The sequence below is a fragment of the Phascolarctos cinereus genome, unplaced genomic scaffold, assembly GCF_003287225.1.
Source record: "Phascolarctos cinereus isolate Bilbo 61053 unplaced genomic scaffold, phaCin_HiC Scaffold_4;HRSCAF=312, whole genome shotgun sequence".
Lineage (NCBI taxonomy): Eukaryota > Metazoa > Chordata > Mammalia > Diprotodontia > Phascolarctidae > Phascolarctos > Phascolarctos cinereus.
Window position 1 is genome coordinate 591,495,933 of NW_027555847.1, and position 16,646 is coordinate 591,512,578.

General features: G+C 39.1%; 1 protein-coding gene across 6 annotated transcripts in view; it reads right to left on the reverse strand.

Annotated features, from left to right (window-relative positions):
* STK3 (serine/threonine kinase 3) overlaps positions 1-16,646 on the reverse strand; it is a 485,213-nt gene that overhangs the window by 456,589 nt on the left and 11,978 nt on the right. For 4 of the 6 annotated variants that reach the window (XM_078153675.1, XM_020969092.2, XM_078153672.1 and 1 more), the window contains exon 2: positions 8,716-8,897. In XM_078153675.1, coding sequence (XP_078009801.1) covers positions 8,716-8,813 — 98 coding nt within the window. In that variant the 5' untranslated portion in view covers positions 8,814-8,897. Of the gene's footprint in view, positions 1-125; positions 288-8,715; positions 8,898-16,646 lie in introns of those variants that run through there. The other 2 variants (XM_078153676.1, XM_078153673.1) reach the window with 2 other exon arrangements.

Genomic DNA, 16,646 nt, shown 5'->3' on the forward strand with positions numbered 1-16,646 from the left:
TGACACAGCTCAGGCAGGGCTCCACCGGCCAGGCCTAGCAGCCCCCGGCCCTCCCCCGCGCCGCCCCAGCCCGCGCCTCCTCGCCCGGGCCGGCGGCGGCGGCGGCTGCGCGCGCGGCTCCTCACCTCTTGGGCGCGGGCGGCTGCTCCATGGCCCGGGGCGTGGGGGAGGCCGGGCCACCGACCGTCCCGGGCTACGGGGAACCTCTGCGGGGAAACTCCGAGAAACTCGGACCAACTTTGCCGTCACTCCGCGGCGGATCCTCCGCCTCCTCCTGCCCCGCAGGCGGCTCCCGCGCTCTGCCCCGCCTCCCGCCCCGCCCCCGGGGCCGCCCCCTCGCTGGGCCCGGGACGCTGCCGAGCGCCGCCGGCGCCTCCGCCCAACCCTGCCCGGCCGCCCGGGAGCCGGCCCCCCGCCGTGGGGGGAGAACGAGGACAGGGAAAGACGGAGCTCCCTAGTCTGGAGTAACGCGAGGCATCACGGGGAGCGCCCTCGGGGCTCCCGGAAACCCGGCGGGAGCAGCACGTGCCGGCCGCGCCCTCCCCCCCCAACCAGGGCGCGCGCTCTCCCCCCACCAGCGCGCTCACAGGAGCTCCCCCCCACCAGGGAGCCGAGCCACCCCACCCCCACCCCACCCTGGGCTTCCCTCAGGCGGGCGGGAGGACTGGGGGGACGGAGCGCGGAACCTAGAGTCCAGGAGAACCGAGTTCCAATAGTGCCCGAGACACTGACGAGCTGTGTGATGACCCCGAGCAAGTCCCTTAAAAAGAAACGACTCGGCCTCAGTTTCCCCATCCAGAAAATGGGAGTGTTACAGCACCTTCAATGTGACCCTGAGCAAATCATTTTTTAAAACTCGGCCTCAGTTTCCCGTTCTGTAAGATGGGGACAATAATAGCACATATCTGGCAGGGTTGTAAAGGTCAAATGAGATAATATATGTCAAGTCAATCTACTAGCATTTATTAAGTGTCTACAATATGCCACATACTGTGCTAAGTTGTGTTCTTTAGAGTTATAAATATTATATACATATTTAAAGTTATATATAATATATGTTACATCCACTTCATCAGTGGAGCAAGAGAGGCCCTTTGTGGGCAGAGAGATGGAAGGCTGGAGGCTGGTGTGGTGGAGAGAATTGGAGTCCCCTTGCTATCAGAGTGACTTGGCCAGTTAATCGTCAAGTATTTATTAATCACCTCCTATGAGCCAGGTGCCAGGATCTGGGGGCTACAAGTACAGTACAGAGAATAAAACCATCCCTGCTCTCAAGTTACATTTTAATGGTCTCAGCCCTTAGCCTCCCAGGGCTCCAGTCTCCTCATCTGTAAAATGAGAGGGGTTGGAACAGATGGCCTCGAGATCCTACCTAGTTCTCAGAACAGGACAGAGGAAAAAAGTCTAGGTGCAACACCTTGTATTCTCCAGCCAGTGGATCTGTGGTCTTCCTGCCATCACTGAGGCGCTTTCATATTATGAAGTTTGAGTTATATTTTCATGGGCTGATATTACATTTGGTGGAGCTCTTTTCATGCATTTAAGGAGTAACTGGAAATTTCTTGTTTTTACTGTCTTGTACTTTCCAATCAGGTGGTGTAGGAGAAAGAACACCTGCCTGGGGTTCAAATGGTTCTGCCCTTTACTACCTGCCTGACCTTGGGCAAATCATTTAAACTGTCAAGGCTTCGGTTAGTCAATGTGTAAAATGAGGCAGTTTGAACTAGTTGCTCTCTAAGACCCCTTCCAGCCTTGGGTCCTTTGGTTCTATGACAACAATCAAGCAAGCATCAACTCTTTTACTTTTTAGAGAATCATTAATTTAGTGTTGGGAGAGAATGTCAGAGCTTAGCACTAAAAAAAGAAACTTCAAACGTGTGGGTCCTACTTCAAGTCATTTAGCCTTTCCCATCTCTTGCATATGTTCCGTGATCCTATGTATACAATGTTTAACATCAGGCTCTCAATATATAGCTGTTATGAATGTTACTAGGTTACAGTTACCTTGGGAAATGTGACCAAGTTTCCTGATTTGTATTACTATAGGGAGAATGCACCTATGATTTCATTGGTATAGGGAACATCAAAGCAAGTCTACACACCTTCTCTACAGTTTCTAGTTTTAGCATGCTAGAGCACAGAGGGATTACATCTGTGCCTTGCCCTTAGTCAAAAGCTGTGTGACAAACCCATGTCTTCCTTGGCTTTCTATCCACAATACCACAATGCCCCTCATGGAACTAAGTTTCCTGGCTTGTGTTGGGTACAAGTAGACATATTTATATAGGTTTGGGGTAGGGTTGAATATGAAAGAATTATGAATTAAATAGGTTAAGCCAAAAGAAAATTAGCCCAAATCCATATGCAGTAGATTTCTTCTGCTTCATTTCCAATTTTGCTCCTTCTGTGTTAGTTAGGAACTCATTTAATAAGCATCAACAACACGTAATTTTTTTTTGCTATTACTTTCTCCTTAAACTTAGTGGTTTTATACTTTCCCCTTGTGCAACCTGTGATTATTTTTCTTATGTTATAACCTATGCTGTTTGCACAGCCAGGTGGGGGGCAGTAGATAAAAACTCTGGACCTAGAGTCAGGAAGGCCAGTGTTCAAATCCAGCCCCAGATACTTCACAGCTGGATCACCCTAGGGAAGTCACTTAATCTCTGTCTGCCTCAGTTTTCTCATAGGTAAAATGAGAGTAATAAAATTTAAGGATTGTTTCATTGTGAGGATCAAATATTTGGCAAACTTTAAAGCCCTGTATGTTATTATTTATTTTTAAGTTACATGAAGATGGGGCTAGGGAATATGAAATTTGAAAATTAAACTTAGGTTGTATATGAACAGCCTAATTTGTACAAAACATCTTGTTCCCTAATCTAACATCTCAGAAATGGCATAAAAGACACCAAATATTCTAGAGAATTCGTAGATCTAAATGAGAGCTCTAGGCATTAAACAGAATGAAAGATTGCTAGAGCTAACAGCATCTTGTCCAATCCACTTAGGTTTTTAAGTATTAGAACAAATCCAAAACCATTTTCTTCTGGATTTAGAATACTTCTATATTACTATTCAGAATAGCTATCTGCCTCACCATAACCCTTCACATGAATGGTATGGGGCTTCCCTTTACATCCATGTTTCCCCCTTTAGGCCATTTAACTTTTAATTCCTTTCTTCGAAAATCTGCTGGTTGAAGGAATAAGTAGGAATTTTCAGGGGAACAACAGTAGCAACTGGGATATCAGGAGAGGCTTCCTCTAGGAGGTAAGACCAGCTGAGCTTCAAAGGAAGCTAAGGATTCTAAGAAGTGAAGAAGAGAAGTGTATTCCAGGAATGGGGGATAGCCAAGGCACCACAAAAGTGGGAGATGAAGTCTTGTGTAATGAGAAACCACAGGGATTCTAGTTTGGCGAAAATGTAGATTATAGAGTATGTACAGAAGGAAAGTGATGTCCAGTAAGCCTAAATACAAACATAATCATCAACCAGTACCATTACCACTAGCCACTTCTTTGGGCCTAACACCTAATATATTTTTTAATTGAAACTAACTTAAAAGAAAAGCTTACTGAATTGGAGAAATAATTTTTTAACTCAATGAAATATTTTTACTTTTTCTTAACTCAAATCAAAATGACCTTTTGAACTCAATGTTCTTAAATGAAAGACTGTGGTTTTATAGTTTCTTATTCTCTTCATTTTTCAAACCCTGAATCAGCACTTGGACAACTCCATTTGCAAACGGACTTCTTTCTGGATACCAAACTTGATGTGGACATTCTTAGAATGTCCTTGACAGGATTCTTGGAAGCCTTGGAATTGTATTTGGGAATAAACAAAGGGCCATGCCTCAGTTAAAACAAAAGCACAGAGTTTTGTTTCTTTTGTGTCTGTGGGCTTATGCCTAAATTATTTTTTTTTAATGCCTCAACTCTCTACTTTCCTTTGGCTGAGGAAAAACTAGACTAAAAATAGTTCTACAATGGAGAATGTGGAAATATAGCGCTCAGCCTGCAAAGTAAGAAGCAACATTCATGCATACAGGAAACATAAAAGAAAGCATAAGATTGAGATAAGGTTCACTCAGTTTCATTTATGCATGTAAGCAGTAAGAAGATAATCTGCTTCCAATTGTTCCATTTGGGGTTAAGGTTAAACTTGCACTTCAGTTATGCTGACAGTCAGCTGACTAGCATTCCCAGCTCAACCGTGGCTTAAAATAGGCACATATAAATACGAAAGAATCTTGTCATTTGGGGCCTACTTCCTTAGGTAACAAAAATGGGTAGTTTATTTGCCACTGTCAGAAATTACTATTGTTTGACTGTAAGGAGAAAAAAGAAATAATTACACAGTTGTTACTGCATTTCTTGAATAAAGTAGCTAGCATTTAAGGTTATTTTTATATTTGTTTTTCATTTTTTTCCAACAGGTGTTAGTTAATCTTTACTCTCTCTACTGTTTCCAAGCACAGCTATTGGCAGATGGCAAGCTATGATCAAACACACTGCATAACAGAGAAAATATGGTGTTTTCTTTTTAAGACGTGACTTTTAAAAGCAGTTTCCCTTTTTCTCTTTCTCTGTCCTCACACAGTAGTTTACATTCAAGTATTTTACTTAGAATCTTTTCTCTTATTTAGCATATTCTTATCCTTTAAATCTCATGATCCATGTGATGAAAAATCAAAGAGAATTTTAAGATGCCAAATCCAAACAACATATTAACGCTGTAACTCTGGCTCTCACACAAGTAGGTTGGGGGGGTGGGGTTGGAGGGAGACAGTTCTGTGTTGGGTGCTGAATATGGAAACAGATGCAGCTCCCTATCCACAAAGAGAATGCTAAGTGCTATGTAGCTACATAAAGGGGTAGAATTGATACAGAGCTATTTGGGGGAGAGACATGTATAGTTCCAGACACTCTTCCAGAAAAACATGTGGAAATACTTTGGAAACTGCAGACAGGTAGAGAAAGCTGGCTCCTCGTATCCCTGATTCTGAGCTTACCTTTTAAGATTGGGCTTCTTTCCTGGTTAAACTAAGATCTAATCTCATTCCAATCTAAAATAGCTCAATCTCGCATTATTTTCTGACATAGTCTAATCTATAACATATCCAATTTCTGTTTGCTTGGATAAATGGGATTTAATCACTATTCACTATTTGTGATGATAGTTATGTAACCAACCTTTGGTAGGAAGGGGCCAGGCAGGTAGTATAAACTTAGGGCTACCTTCTTCCTAAAAGCGACCAGGGAAGCATTTTTATTTTGAGTCCCTAAAAGCCATACCCCCAAACCAGAGAGATTTAAGGGAGGCAGATAGACATAATTCTAGTCTGATTAGTCAGAAACTGGGGGAGGAAAGAGTGCCCAGCCTAAAGATTTTCCTGGGAGTTGTCTGTCCGCCAGCTAGTGTGCTGGTGGTGGTACAAGCATTACCCAGGGCTCTCTTCTATGTAGAGGCAAGTTATTTCTCAGACAATATCTATCCATGCTGTCTTCAATTTGAGGTATATATTTAGACAGTTCATGTGGACATATAATATCTTATGTTGGCATACACACATCTTACAAAGTAAAATGAAAAGTGGCAAAAAAATAATGCTTCTCAGTAAACTGAAAAAACAAGATTAATTATAGAGACATGATTTCAGTAAGATTGGATTAGTATTTATACTACATGAATGTAACTATTAATGAATTCCTTGTTTTATCCTTTGCTTAAGAAAATTATAAAGAGATTCTTCTAAGTTTTCTTTTGAAAAAGATAGGTCAAAGACATTAGATCAAACTGTAATAAGGACATGGGATTTTTTAGACCTGCTTGACAAACTAAATGTTAATAAATCACTGAGATTCAATGGCAACCATCCAAGAGTTCTGAAAGAATTCAAGGGTGAAATTGTGAAACAGCTAGCCAATTATACAATCACTTATTATAAATGGCTACTGCCAAAGGAATAGTGGATGAGCAGTTTGTCTTCTACCTGTTCAAACCAGCTCAGGAGAATTGAATGTCATATTTTCAGTAAGAGCATTTACACTTTGGAAATCATCAGAGCTTGATTTATTATTTTATTGATTGTCTGGATTTAAGAAAGTGATGGGAAAATGTAAATAATGCTGATTAAACTTGTATGTCAAATGTATGTTTTTTTCCTAGAGAGCCAATTGTTGGACATTTACCAGTATACCCCTGCATCTACCCAGAAAAGTCCCCTAAAAGAGGTCTTCTGAGTCTCAGAGACAAGTCCCACAATTCAATGAGGCTCACTTTCATACTAGACAAAGAGAATGTAGTAAAAATCTATAATAGTCAACTCAACACACATTTATTAAGCAGCTGCTGGGTTCAAAGCATTGTGCTAGGCCTTATAGGTCTATAGTTGGTTCCCATAGTTAAGGATTTACAATCTACTGGAGAGATGTAACATGTCTAGATATAAGAATATACTAAGAAATTTTTCTCCTAAGAAAGTGAGTATTAACACCTGGGGAAATCAGAAAAAGATCTCATGTAGAAGCTGGCACCTAGGCTAAACCTTGCAGGAAACAAGAGAGGTCCAGGAGGCAGAAGGACAGTAGACATAGGGAATAGACTGTTCCAAAGCTTACAGGTGGGCAATGGAATGTTGTCATATGCGAGAGACAGCAAGTAAATTAATGAGTCAGGAAAGCATGGATGGGGACTAAAGTGAAATTAGTCTGGAAAGGAAGGGTGATGGTGCGTTGAGAAGGCCCTTAAATGCCAAATTCAGGAGTTTGTGTATTTTCTTGGAGATAGTAGGGAACGGCTGACCCTTTGTGTGCAGCTGAGTGACTTGGTCAAGCCTGTGCTTTAAGATGGTTTGGCATCTATACAGAGGATGGATTGGAGAGAGCAGAGATTGGAATTAAGGAAACCAATGAGGCTATTGTAGCGGTCCAGACAATAAATTACTGGTTTACACACTAAGGCGGAGTCCCTGTGTGCAGACAGGAGGGATAGGAGTGAAATGTTGTGGAGAGTAAGCCAACAAGACAGCTATTGGAGAGAATGGAAATGTGAAATGTGGAGGAAGACTATTAAATTGTAAACCTAAGTGACTAAAAGAATAGTAATCCCTCAATAGAAAAAGAAAGTTTAGGAGGAGGGGTGGGTTTAGTGGGAATGATAATAAGTTCCATTCTGAAGACAAGGGATGCCCATGGCACATCCAAATGGAAATGGCCATCAGGCAACTAATAATAGGGAGCTAGCATTCAGAGAGAGATGAGGGTCAAATATGTGTGTATGGACACCATCTGCACAGAGATTATATTTGTTACCGAAACAGTATAGAGAGAAAAGAAAAGAGAAACCAAGACAAAGTCTCTTGGATACAATCATGCACAGGGGGAAGGACATGGATGGTGATCCAGCAAAGAAAACTGGGAAGGATAGATAGAACCAGAAGAAAACAAAAAAAAAAGTGTGAGAAGGGATCGGTCAAACAGTGTCAAAAGGCACAGAGAGGTCGAGTTAATAACAGCTAACATTTATATAGCACTTTAAGGTTTATGTATCACTTAATAAATCTCATTTGAGCCTCATGATTACAGAGTGAAGTAGGTATTATTATTGTCCCTCATTTTACTGTTGAGGAAACTGGACTGAATGGTTAAGTGACTTCCCAGGATCACACAGCTTTTAAGTTTCTGAGGCAAGACTCGGAAGTCTGGTCTTTCTGACTCTTGGTTCTAGTGCACTGTGCCACCTGGTCGCCTCTTTTAATTCAATCAATATTTATTAAATGCCTACTACCTGCCAGGGAGGCAGCTCAATGAGTAGAGTAATGGGCCTGGAGTCAGGAAGACCTGAGTTCAAATCTAACCTTAGACATTTACTAGCTGTGAAATCCTGGACAAGTCACTTAACCTCTGTTTGTCTTAATCCAACTGGATAAGGAAATGGCAAACCACCTGGTATCTTTGCCTATGAAAACCCCATGGACAGTTTTGGCCTGGTATGGTCCACAGATCTACAAAGAGTTGGACACGACCGAACACCACCACCACCACCTGCCAGGCCTTGTACTAGAATTTGGGAGTACAAAGACAAAAGTGAAATCTCCTAACTTCAAGGAGTTTACTAGCTATAGAAACAACATTAAAACAGATAAGAAAATGCTAAATTTATACAAAATAGTTCTGTTTGGTAGAGTACTAATAAGGAGACTCAGAAAGAATAAGTGAGAAAAGGCCATAGGATTTAGCAAGAGGAGAGCAGAGAAAACCTTAGAGAAAGCAATTTCAGTTCAGGGGTGGAGACAGATGACAGTTTACAACAGTATGGAAGTAAGAGGCATAGGTAACTTTTTCTAGGAGTCTAGCTATGAAGTCAGTCATTCAGAAAGCATTTATTAAGTACCTACAATGTATCAAGCTCATTGTTACACAGTGGACTACAAAGGCAAGGCAATAAGCATTTATTAAGTGCTTACTAGTGCCCCAGGCACAGGGCTTAGAGCTAGTGATATAAACAGAAGGGAAAAGACAGTCTCTGCCCTCGAGGAGTTTATATTCTGACGGGGGAAGGAAATAACACACAAAAGGGAGAAAGTGAGAAAGGAAAGGTAGCCAGCAGGGGTATGATCTGGAAATCTGAAAAGTCAGAGCCAATAGGAGAATGAAGGATAGCAGGCCTGGGCCCCTCCCCAAAAGGGAGGTTCCTGGAGAAACTTACCAAGTGAAGAAGGAGGCTGGTATAGTGGAATCATGTTCTAGGGTGAAGAAGCCCCAGGCACGGAAGGAAGTTGCAGTGTCAAAATTAAGATTAAGCATGATGGCAAAATCCAAAAAGTCAGAAGCAGAACCAGGAGGGAACAAACCAAAACCATGCAGACCCTTCAGCAAGCATCTTGCATTCTTTAGGGGAGGAAACAACATATACACATGTAATCAAATACATTTTCTTTAAGCCTGGACCTGTGCTTTCATTGTTGTGAGGAACTCCCATTGAGGAATCTCCTTCTACCAAAGCAGATAGAAACTGCTCGATAATTTATTATCTTAGTGGGTTCCTTCAGGCGCTGAGAAGTTATTTGATTTGTCCAAGGTCGTACAATGAATATCTGAGAGAACAATTTAATGCAGGTTTTCCCAACTCTAAAGCTAGCTCTCTCAATACCACACACTATCTAAACACAAGATAATGTGGTAGGTTAGCAGCTGCAGAGATCAGGAAAGGGCTCAGGTGAGAGGCTGGTGCTTGAGCTAAACTGTGAAAAATATCTAGTGATTCTAAGAGGTGTAAGTGAAGACAGAGTGCATGCCAGGTACGAGGGACAGACTGGGCGAAGTCACAGAGACAGCACTTGGAATGAATGCTATGTAAGAAGCAGCAAATGACTGATCAATTGTCGGCAAATATGATTGATAGTGATAAACATGCCACAAGCTTCACATGTTCAGCTTAAGGCTACAAGTAACTTGAGGAAAGCAGGAATTTCTGTCTCAACAATCCATTTTCACTGCCTTGACTTTGTTATAAAATGTCTCTTACCATTCTCCACCATAATTTCTTCTTGCAGCAAGAAGATATAATAATTAGTAAGTTTGAATGTAATTTATTAGGGATGGTATAACATTTAGTTTGGCCTTATGTCTTACCCAAACTATAATGAACCAATAGTAAGGTTAAAAAAAAAAACAACAACAGTTACTGAAAGCCTCAAAGAGCTTTTGTTTGTGTGGGTTATAGCTATTAATATTTATTATAAATTAAAACTGATAACTAAAAATATTTCTTCATTAATTCATTTAAAAGTAACAGTAACAAACCTATTATGTGTTAGCATAAAACTTAGTTTATGAAAAATAAATATTTTTCAAAAATAAAAACATTTGAGTGAGAAATAAATAAAAAATAAAATCTCTAGTTTCCTTCAAGGTCAACACAAGCACCACCTCCTATAGCCTGTCCTCCTATCATGACCCTCAAGGTGCTATGCCCTTACTTTGTATATATTTTGTACAAATTTTGTATGTGCAAATTGTTTTCTTCCAATAAAATATAAGTTCTTTCCTTTTGGGGACTATTTGGTTGGTTGGTTGTTTTTTATACCCAGGACCTAGCATAGTGCCTGGCACATAGTAGATGCGTAATACGTGCTTAAATTGAATTGAGTTCAAAGTAGGCTAGATCCAGATTGTGAAGAAGTTTAAATGATGAACAGAAGAGTCTGAATTTGTTTTTAGAGGCAACAGAGAGCCCCTAGAGCTTCTGGAGTAGGGGAATGCCATGATCAGACCTGTGCTTTAACAGTATTGTTTTGACAGCTGTGTGGAAGATGAATTAGAGGAAGAGAGACTGGCAATAAAGAGACCTATTAGGAAACAATTGCAAAACTCCAGTCTTGGGATGATGAGAGCTTGAACTAGGTCCTTTCTAGCAGTATCAGTGATTCCCACACAAATCACCATATTTGTAGTAGTGTCAAACCTGGATGAGGCTCTCTTTCAGAATCCAGGTATGTGTCCTGCAAAGAAGGAAGATTTTCCTACTATTTTTGTTGGGTCATAAAATAGTTGCAGTAGTAGGCAGAGGGAGTCACCTATTGCCACTGTATGTCTCTTCCTTCTCAAACCATTACTTAATGACTTCTCATACACAAGTAACTGAGGATATCATCATTTCTTGGTAGAAGAAACTACTTCCCTCTGAGATGGTTCAACTCTCCCTACGGGAGAACACATTCCTAACAATCAGTTCCAAATTTTTGTTGTACAGTTATTTTCAGTCATATCTAACTCTTTAAGACCCCTTTTGGGGTTTTCTTAGCAAAGATACTGGAATGGTTTGCCATTTCCTTCTCCAGTTCATTTTACAGATGAGGAAACTAAGGCAGACAGGGTGCAGTGATTTGCCCAGGGTCACACAGCTCATAAGTATCAGAGGCCAGATTTGAACTCAGGAAGAGGAGTCTTCCTGGCTCCAGGCCCAGTGCTCTATCCACTGTGCCACCTAGCTGCCCACTTAGTTCCAAAGATTCCCTTCTTTTTCTGCATCACATTCTTCTCCCCTCCAAACTCCTGTTGTAGGTTGGGAGTCTCTTCTGCCTTTTCGTATCTTTTTTCTTCCTTTCTTTCCTCTTTGAAGCACAGCACTTCTTCCTTTCAAAAACATTCATTTTCTTTCCTGGAGCATTTTCAGCTTTTAATCTAGGAGGGGAGATCAGGTTATAATTTGTACACATGAAGGTGTTACTTGGTACTGGCAAAACCACAAACATTGCATGCCCTCTGCAGGTCACTGCAGAATTCTCTTTGTCCTTTACCTTAGCTTGAAGATTATTAGACTTGTTCTGACTGAGCCTGGAAGGGAGAATTAGGACCCATGGTGAAAGTTGCAAGGAGATGGTTCAGAGTAAAAAAAAAAAATTAAAACAACAACAACACATCCTCACAGTTAGTGCATTCCAACAAGTACCTGAACAGAATACTCCAAACTTGAGATTTTCAAATGGAGGCCAGATAGCCATGTATCAAAGATATCATAGAAGGGATTTTGGTTCAAGCACAGGCTGGACAATGAGTGCTGCCATCCTTCCAGTCTTGAGATTGTCAATTGCTTAATAAAGTACAGATTACTGGATCATAGCTCTAGAACTGGAAGGAATCTCAGAGGTCATCTAGTCTGACCCCTTCATTTTACATGGAGGAAATTGAGGCCTGAGGTGCAGAGGGCTAAGGACTTGCCCAGCATCACACAGCTAGTAGGAGTGGCAGGTTGAACCTAGATCCATTGACTCCAAGATCACTACTCAATGACTTTAATTTTAATTTGACACAATTAGGCAAATGTTCCTAAATAATATCTATGAATGGAGAATCTACTTTTTAATGCAAAACCCTAAAATTCAGCCATACATTAATTCATGTAAAGAGGGAAAGATTGAACAGGATCCACACTCTCAAGTAGTAAGCTTCTAAGACTGAGAAGCTATGAGATTATGGTAGCTCTTAAAAGAGGTCTATAAGGCCTCAGCTGACTCATATATAAATCATTAAAAAAAATTAGAACCAACCCAAAGTGGAATGGGAGTACTTGGATGGAAGTAATAGGTTTCCCTGTTGTTATATGCCTACAATTAGGGACTAGACAACCTATGTGAAGGATGTTGTAGAGGAGATTCTAAATCAAGAACAGAATGGACCAGATCTGAGGACCTGGGTTCCAAAGTAAGCTCTACAACTTATTGCTAGGGTAACTTTGGGCAAGTCCTTTAACCCCTTTGAGCCTCAATTTATTCATCTATAAAATGAAAGGGTTGAACTAAATGGCTCTGAGGTCCCTTACAACCCTGTATCTATAATCTCTGAGATCTCTTCCTACCCATTATCTATTATTCTGTGATAATGAATTGCCCTAGATCAGGCATTCTTAAACTTTTTTTGTCATGGACCCCTTTGGCAGTCATGAAGCCTATGAACTCCTCAGAATCATATTTTAAAATGATGCACAAAATAAAACACATAGGATTATAAAGGAAACTAATTATACCATAATACAGCTATTCAAATATTTTAAAAGTATGTTTCCTGATCCTAGTTTAAGAAACTCTACCCTAGAAAGACTAAACTACTCCTCAAATATTTCTCTGACTTCCAGGGTTGTAATACCTAAAATTCCACTAGTGATTTATTCTTTTGGGTTTTAAAGTCTTTAAGAGGCCCCTATTAGGGTCACATTAAAAAAGATTAACCTAAAGTAACTGAAAGAACACTATCACACTTTTAAAGAAGTTAGTACACATACTTCACAAATTATTTTCAAAACTTGAGAAAGAAAGCACCTTATCAGAATCCTTTTATGAGAAAAATATAGTCAGTACCTGAACTAAGAAAAGATAATACCTGAAAGGAAAACTATGGACTAATATAATTAATGAACATTGGCTTAAAATTTTTAAACAAAATCCAACCAAACAGACTACAGCATTTTATCCAAGAAGTCATTCATTATGACCAAGTGGGATTTATACCAAGGATAGTTCAACATTAGGGAAAAAAATCAACATAATCAATCATATTAAAAACCAAAACATCCAAAACCACATGATCATCTCAATAGATGCAGGAAAAACCTTTGACAAAGTGCAACACTCTTTTTTCCAAAAAAAAACACAACCCTACAAAATATAGGCATGGAACGATATTTTTTAATGTCATAAAAGCATATATCTAAAACTGAAAGCAAGCATCATATGCAATGAGAATACTCTAGAATCTTTCCCAATAAATATGGGAGTAAAGCAAGGATGCCCATTCTCCCTATTATTATTTGATATAGTTCTGGAAATGCTAGCAACAGTAATAAGACAAGAGCAAGAAATTAAAGGCATAAAGATAGGTAAAGATGAAATAAAACTATCTCTGTTTGTTGATGATATATCAGTATATTTGAAAAGCCTTAGAGAATCAGCAAAACTACTAATTGAGACTATTAATAGCTTCAGCAAAGTTACAGGCTACAAAATAAATCCTCAGAAATCAACAGCATTTCTATATAATAATAACAAAACCCAAGAAGCAATAATAGAAAGGGAAATCCCATTCCAAATAATTACAAAATGCATAAAATATTTGGGGATTGACCTACCTAAGAATACAAAAGACTTGTATGCAAAGGGCTCCTTAAAGAAATTTAAAACAAAATGAAACAAAACAAAACAATTTGAATAGCTGGAGAAATGTTCTGTTCCCATGACTAGGCTATGCCAACATAATAAAAATATTGCCAAAAATTAATTTACATTTTAATGCTTTACCAAATCAATTATTAGGGGTTGACTTTATAGAGTTAGATAAAAATGATAACAAAAATCACTTGGAAAAACAAAAGATCTAGAATATCAAGGGAAATGATAAAAAGAAGGATGGATAAAGGGGGGATAGCACTTCCAGACTTCAAATTATAGTATAAAGCAGCAGTCATCAAAACTATCTGGTATTAGTTAAAAAATAGAGATGGATCAATAGAATATACTAAACAAGAAAGAATACAAAACAACATAACTCAATAACTCAGTATTTGATAAAATAGAAAACATAAATTTACTAAGGGAAAACTCCTATTTTGACAAAAACTGCTGGGAAAACTGGAAACCAGTCTGGCAGAAGTTAGGTTTAGACTGATACAGCTATTCCACAATACATTCTAGATGGATATATGACTTTAACATTAAAGATAATAATAGAGCAAAATTAGAAGAGAAGCAGATGATATACCTCTCACAGAGATGTATCCTTAACCAAACAAAAGATAGAAGCAAAGATAAAATGAATAACTTTATTTACATGAAACTGAAAAGCTTAGGTATAGACAAAATTAATGCACCTTGGACAAGAAAGGAAGTGGTCAAATGGGAAAAAAATACCATCAAATTCTGCTGATAAAGGTTTGGTATCCAAGATGTAGGGGCAGCTGGGATCACAGTGGATAAAGTGTAGGGCCTGGGATAAGGAAGTAGGGTAAGGGGTCTTCCTGAGTTTAAATATGGTCTCAGACACTTATTAGCTGTGTGACCCTGGGAAAAATCACTTAACTCCATTTGCTTCAGTTTCATTTGTAAAATAAGCTGGAGAAGGAAATGGCAAACCTCTCCAGTATCTTTGCCAAGAAAACCCCAAATGGGGTCACGAAGAGTTGGACACCCCTGAAAAACGACTAAACGATAACAACAAATCCAAGAAGTATAAACAATAGTTAATCCTCAACATTTGTGCATTTAACTTTCCTGACTTCAGGAATTTATGTGATTTTATTAGTAACCCCATTTTCTCTTTCATCTTGGTAACAGCATATATTTATGGCCATGCACAATAGAGAAAAAATTGAGAGGCATAAGGACAAGTTTATATCCGCAAAAGGGAGGAAAGCATTCATAAAAGTGTTCACAAATCTGCTCCAGAGAGTACTAAAGAAACCTCTCAAGTGCACCATGAGGGAACTGAAAAAAATGGAAAAGTGACTAAGTTTGTAGGTAAGTGACATGTGGTCACCCCTCCACCCTCTCATGATAGGGCTGAGAGTTGAGCATCCCACCTCCCTAGCTGAGCATGCTTGCATCATCAGCCCTCTGTCTAACCTCAGAACTCACACCCAGGGATGGGGGACTCACTCTGAGACATGTGGGCTTCATTAGGGACCAATTCAACTAAGGAGTCAAAAGGGAGATTAGAGATAGCAACTGCTCCCTTTCTCTTTTTTACCTTGGGGTTCTTCTGACACTGCCCCTCCCCATGCCATCCTGAACTGTCTTTCCTCTCCCCTGCATTTTATGGGTTATTTCATGGTTACTGCAGTAGAAAAAGTACATATCAGAATTAAGTTTTTGTCATAAAGACTTGTATGCAGAAAAGTGTATTTTCAATAATCTCTAGTGAAAGATTAGTTTTTGGTGGTCATGGGAACCTAACCCCCAATTTCCCATAGATTCAATATATCAATATTCTGGCTTTTGATTTTTACACCATTTTCTGGGAATGTTATTCCTGTTAAAGTTGAGGATTGATTGTATATAATCAACAAAGACCCATTCCCCAATAAATAAGTGGTCAAAGGATATGAACAAAGTTTTCAAAAGAATTACAAAGTATTCACAATCACATGAAAGAATGCTTCAAATCACTAATAATAAGAGAAATGAAAATCAAAACAAGCCTGAGGTTTCACCTTAAACCCTACAAATTGACAAAAATGACTCCAAAATGGCAATGGACAATATTGGAGGAGTTGTGGAATGATAAGCACACTAATACATTGTTGGTGGAGCTGTGAAATGGTACAACCATTTTAGAAACCAATTTGGAATTATACATATAAAATAACTAAAATGTCCATACCCTTTGAACCAGACACTCCATTACTAGGCTTATACCCCAAGAAAACTATCAACACCACATACAAGATATATAATAATAAGACCATATACGCCAAAATATTTATAGCAGCACTGTTTGTTATAGCAAAGAATTAGAAACAAAGTAGATGTCCATCAATTAAGGAATGGTTAAACAAATACTGTAATGGAATGTTACTGTACTATAGGAAATGATATAGATGATGAATACGGAAAAGCAAAGGATGATAGCACAGTGCCTTCATAGTAGGTACTTAATAAATGTTTATTAATTGATTGATATGAACTAATGCAGAGTGAAGTAAATAGAGCCAAGAAAACAACATACAAAATAACTATGACAAATGAAAAGAACAACTATACACCAAAAATTTTATAGTGAATATAACAAAATTATAAAGCTCAAGGATTCATTGTCGTTATAGTTGTTATTGTTGTTGTTCAGTCTTTCAATGGTGTCTGACTCTTTATGACCCTGTGTATGATAGCATATCAATACTGTCTTTTCTTGACAAAGATACTGGAGTTTTAACATTTCCTTCTTCAGAGTATTAAGGCAAAGAGAGATTAAAGTGACTTGCCCAAGGTCACACAACTATTATTATTATTATTATTATTATTATTATTATTATTGTTATTACCATTTCCTTCAGAGAGGAAACCTCTTATTTTAGAAAATATATAAGCTACCTGGGATCTTGGGACAGGTACAGTCTTCAAGGAAAATTTCAAAGTAAATAAAATTTACATT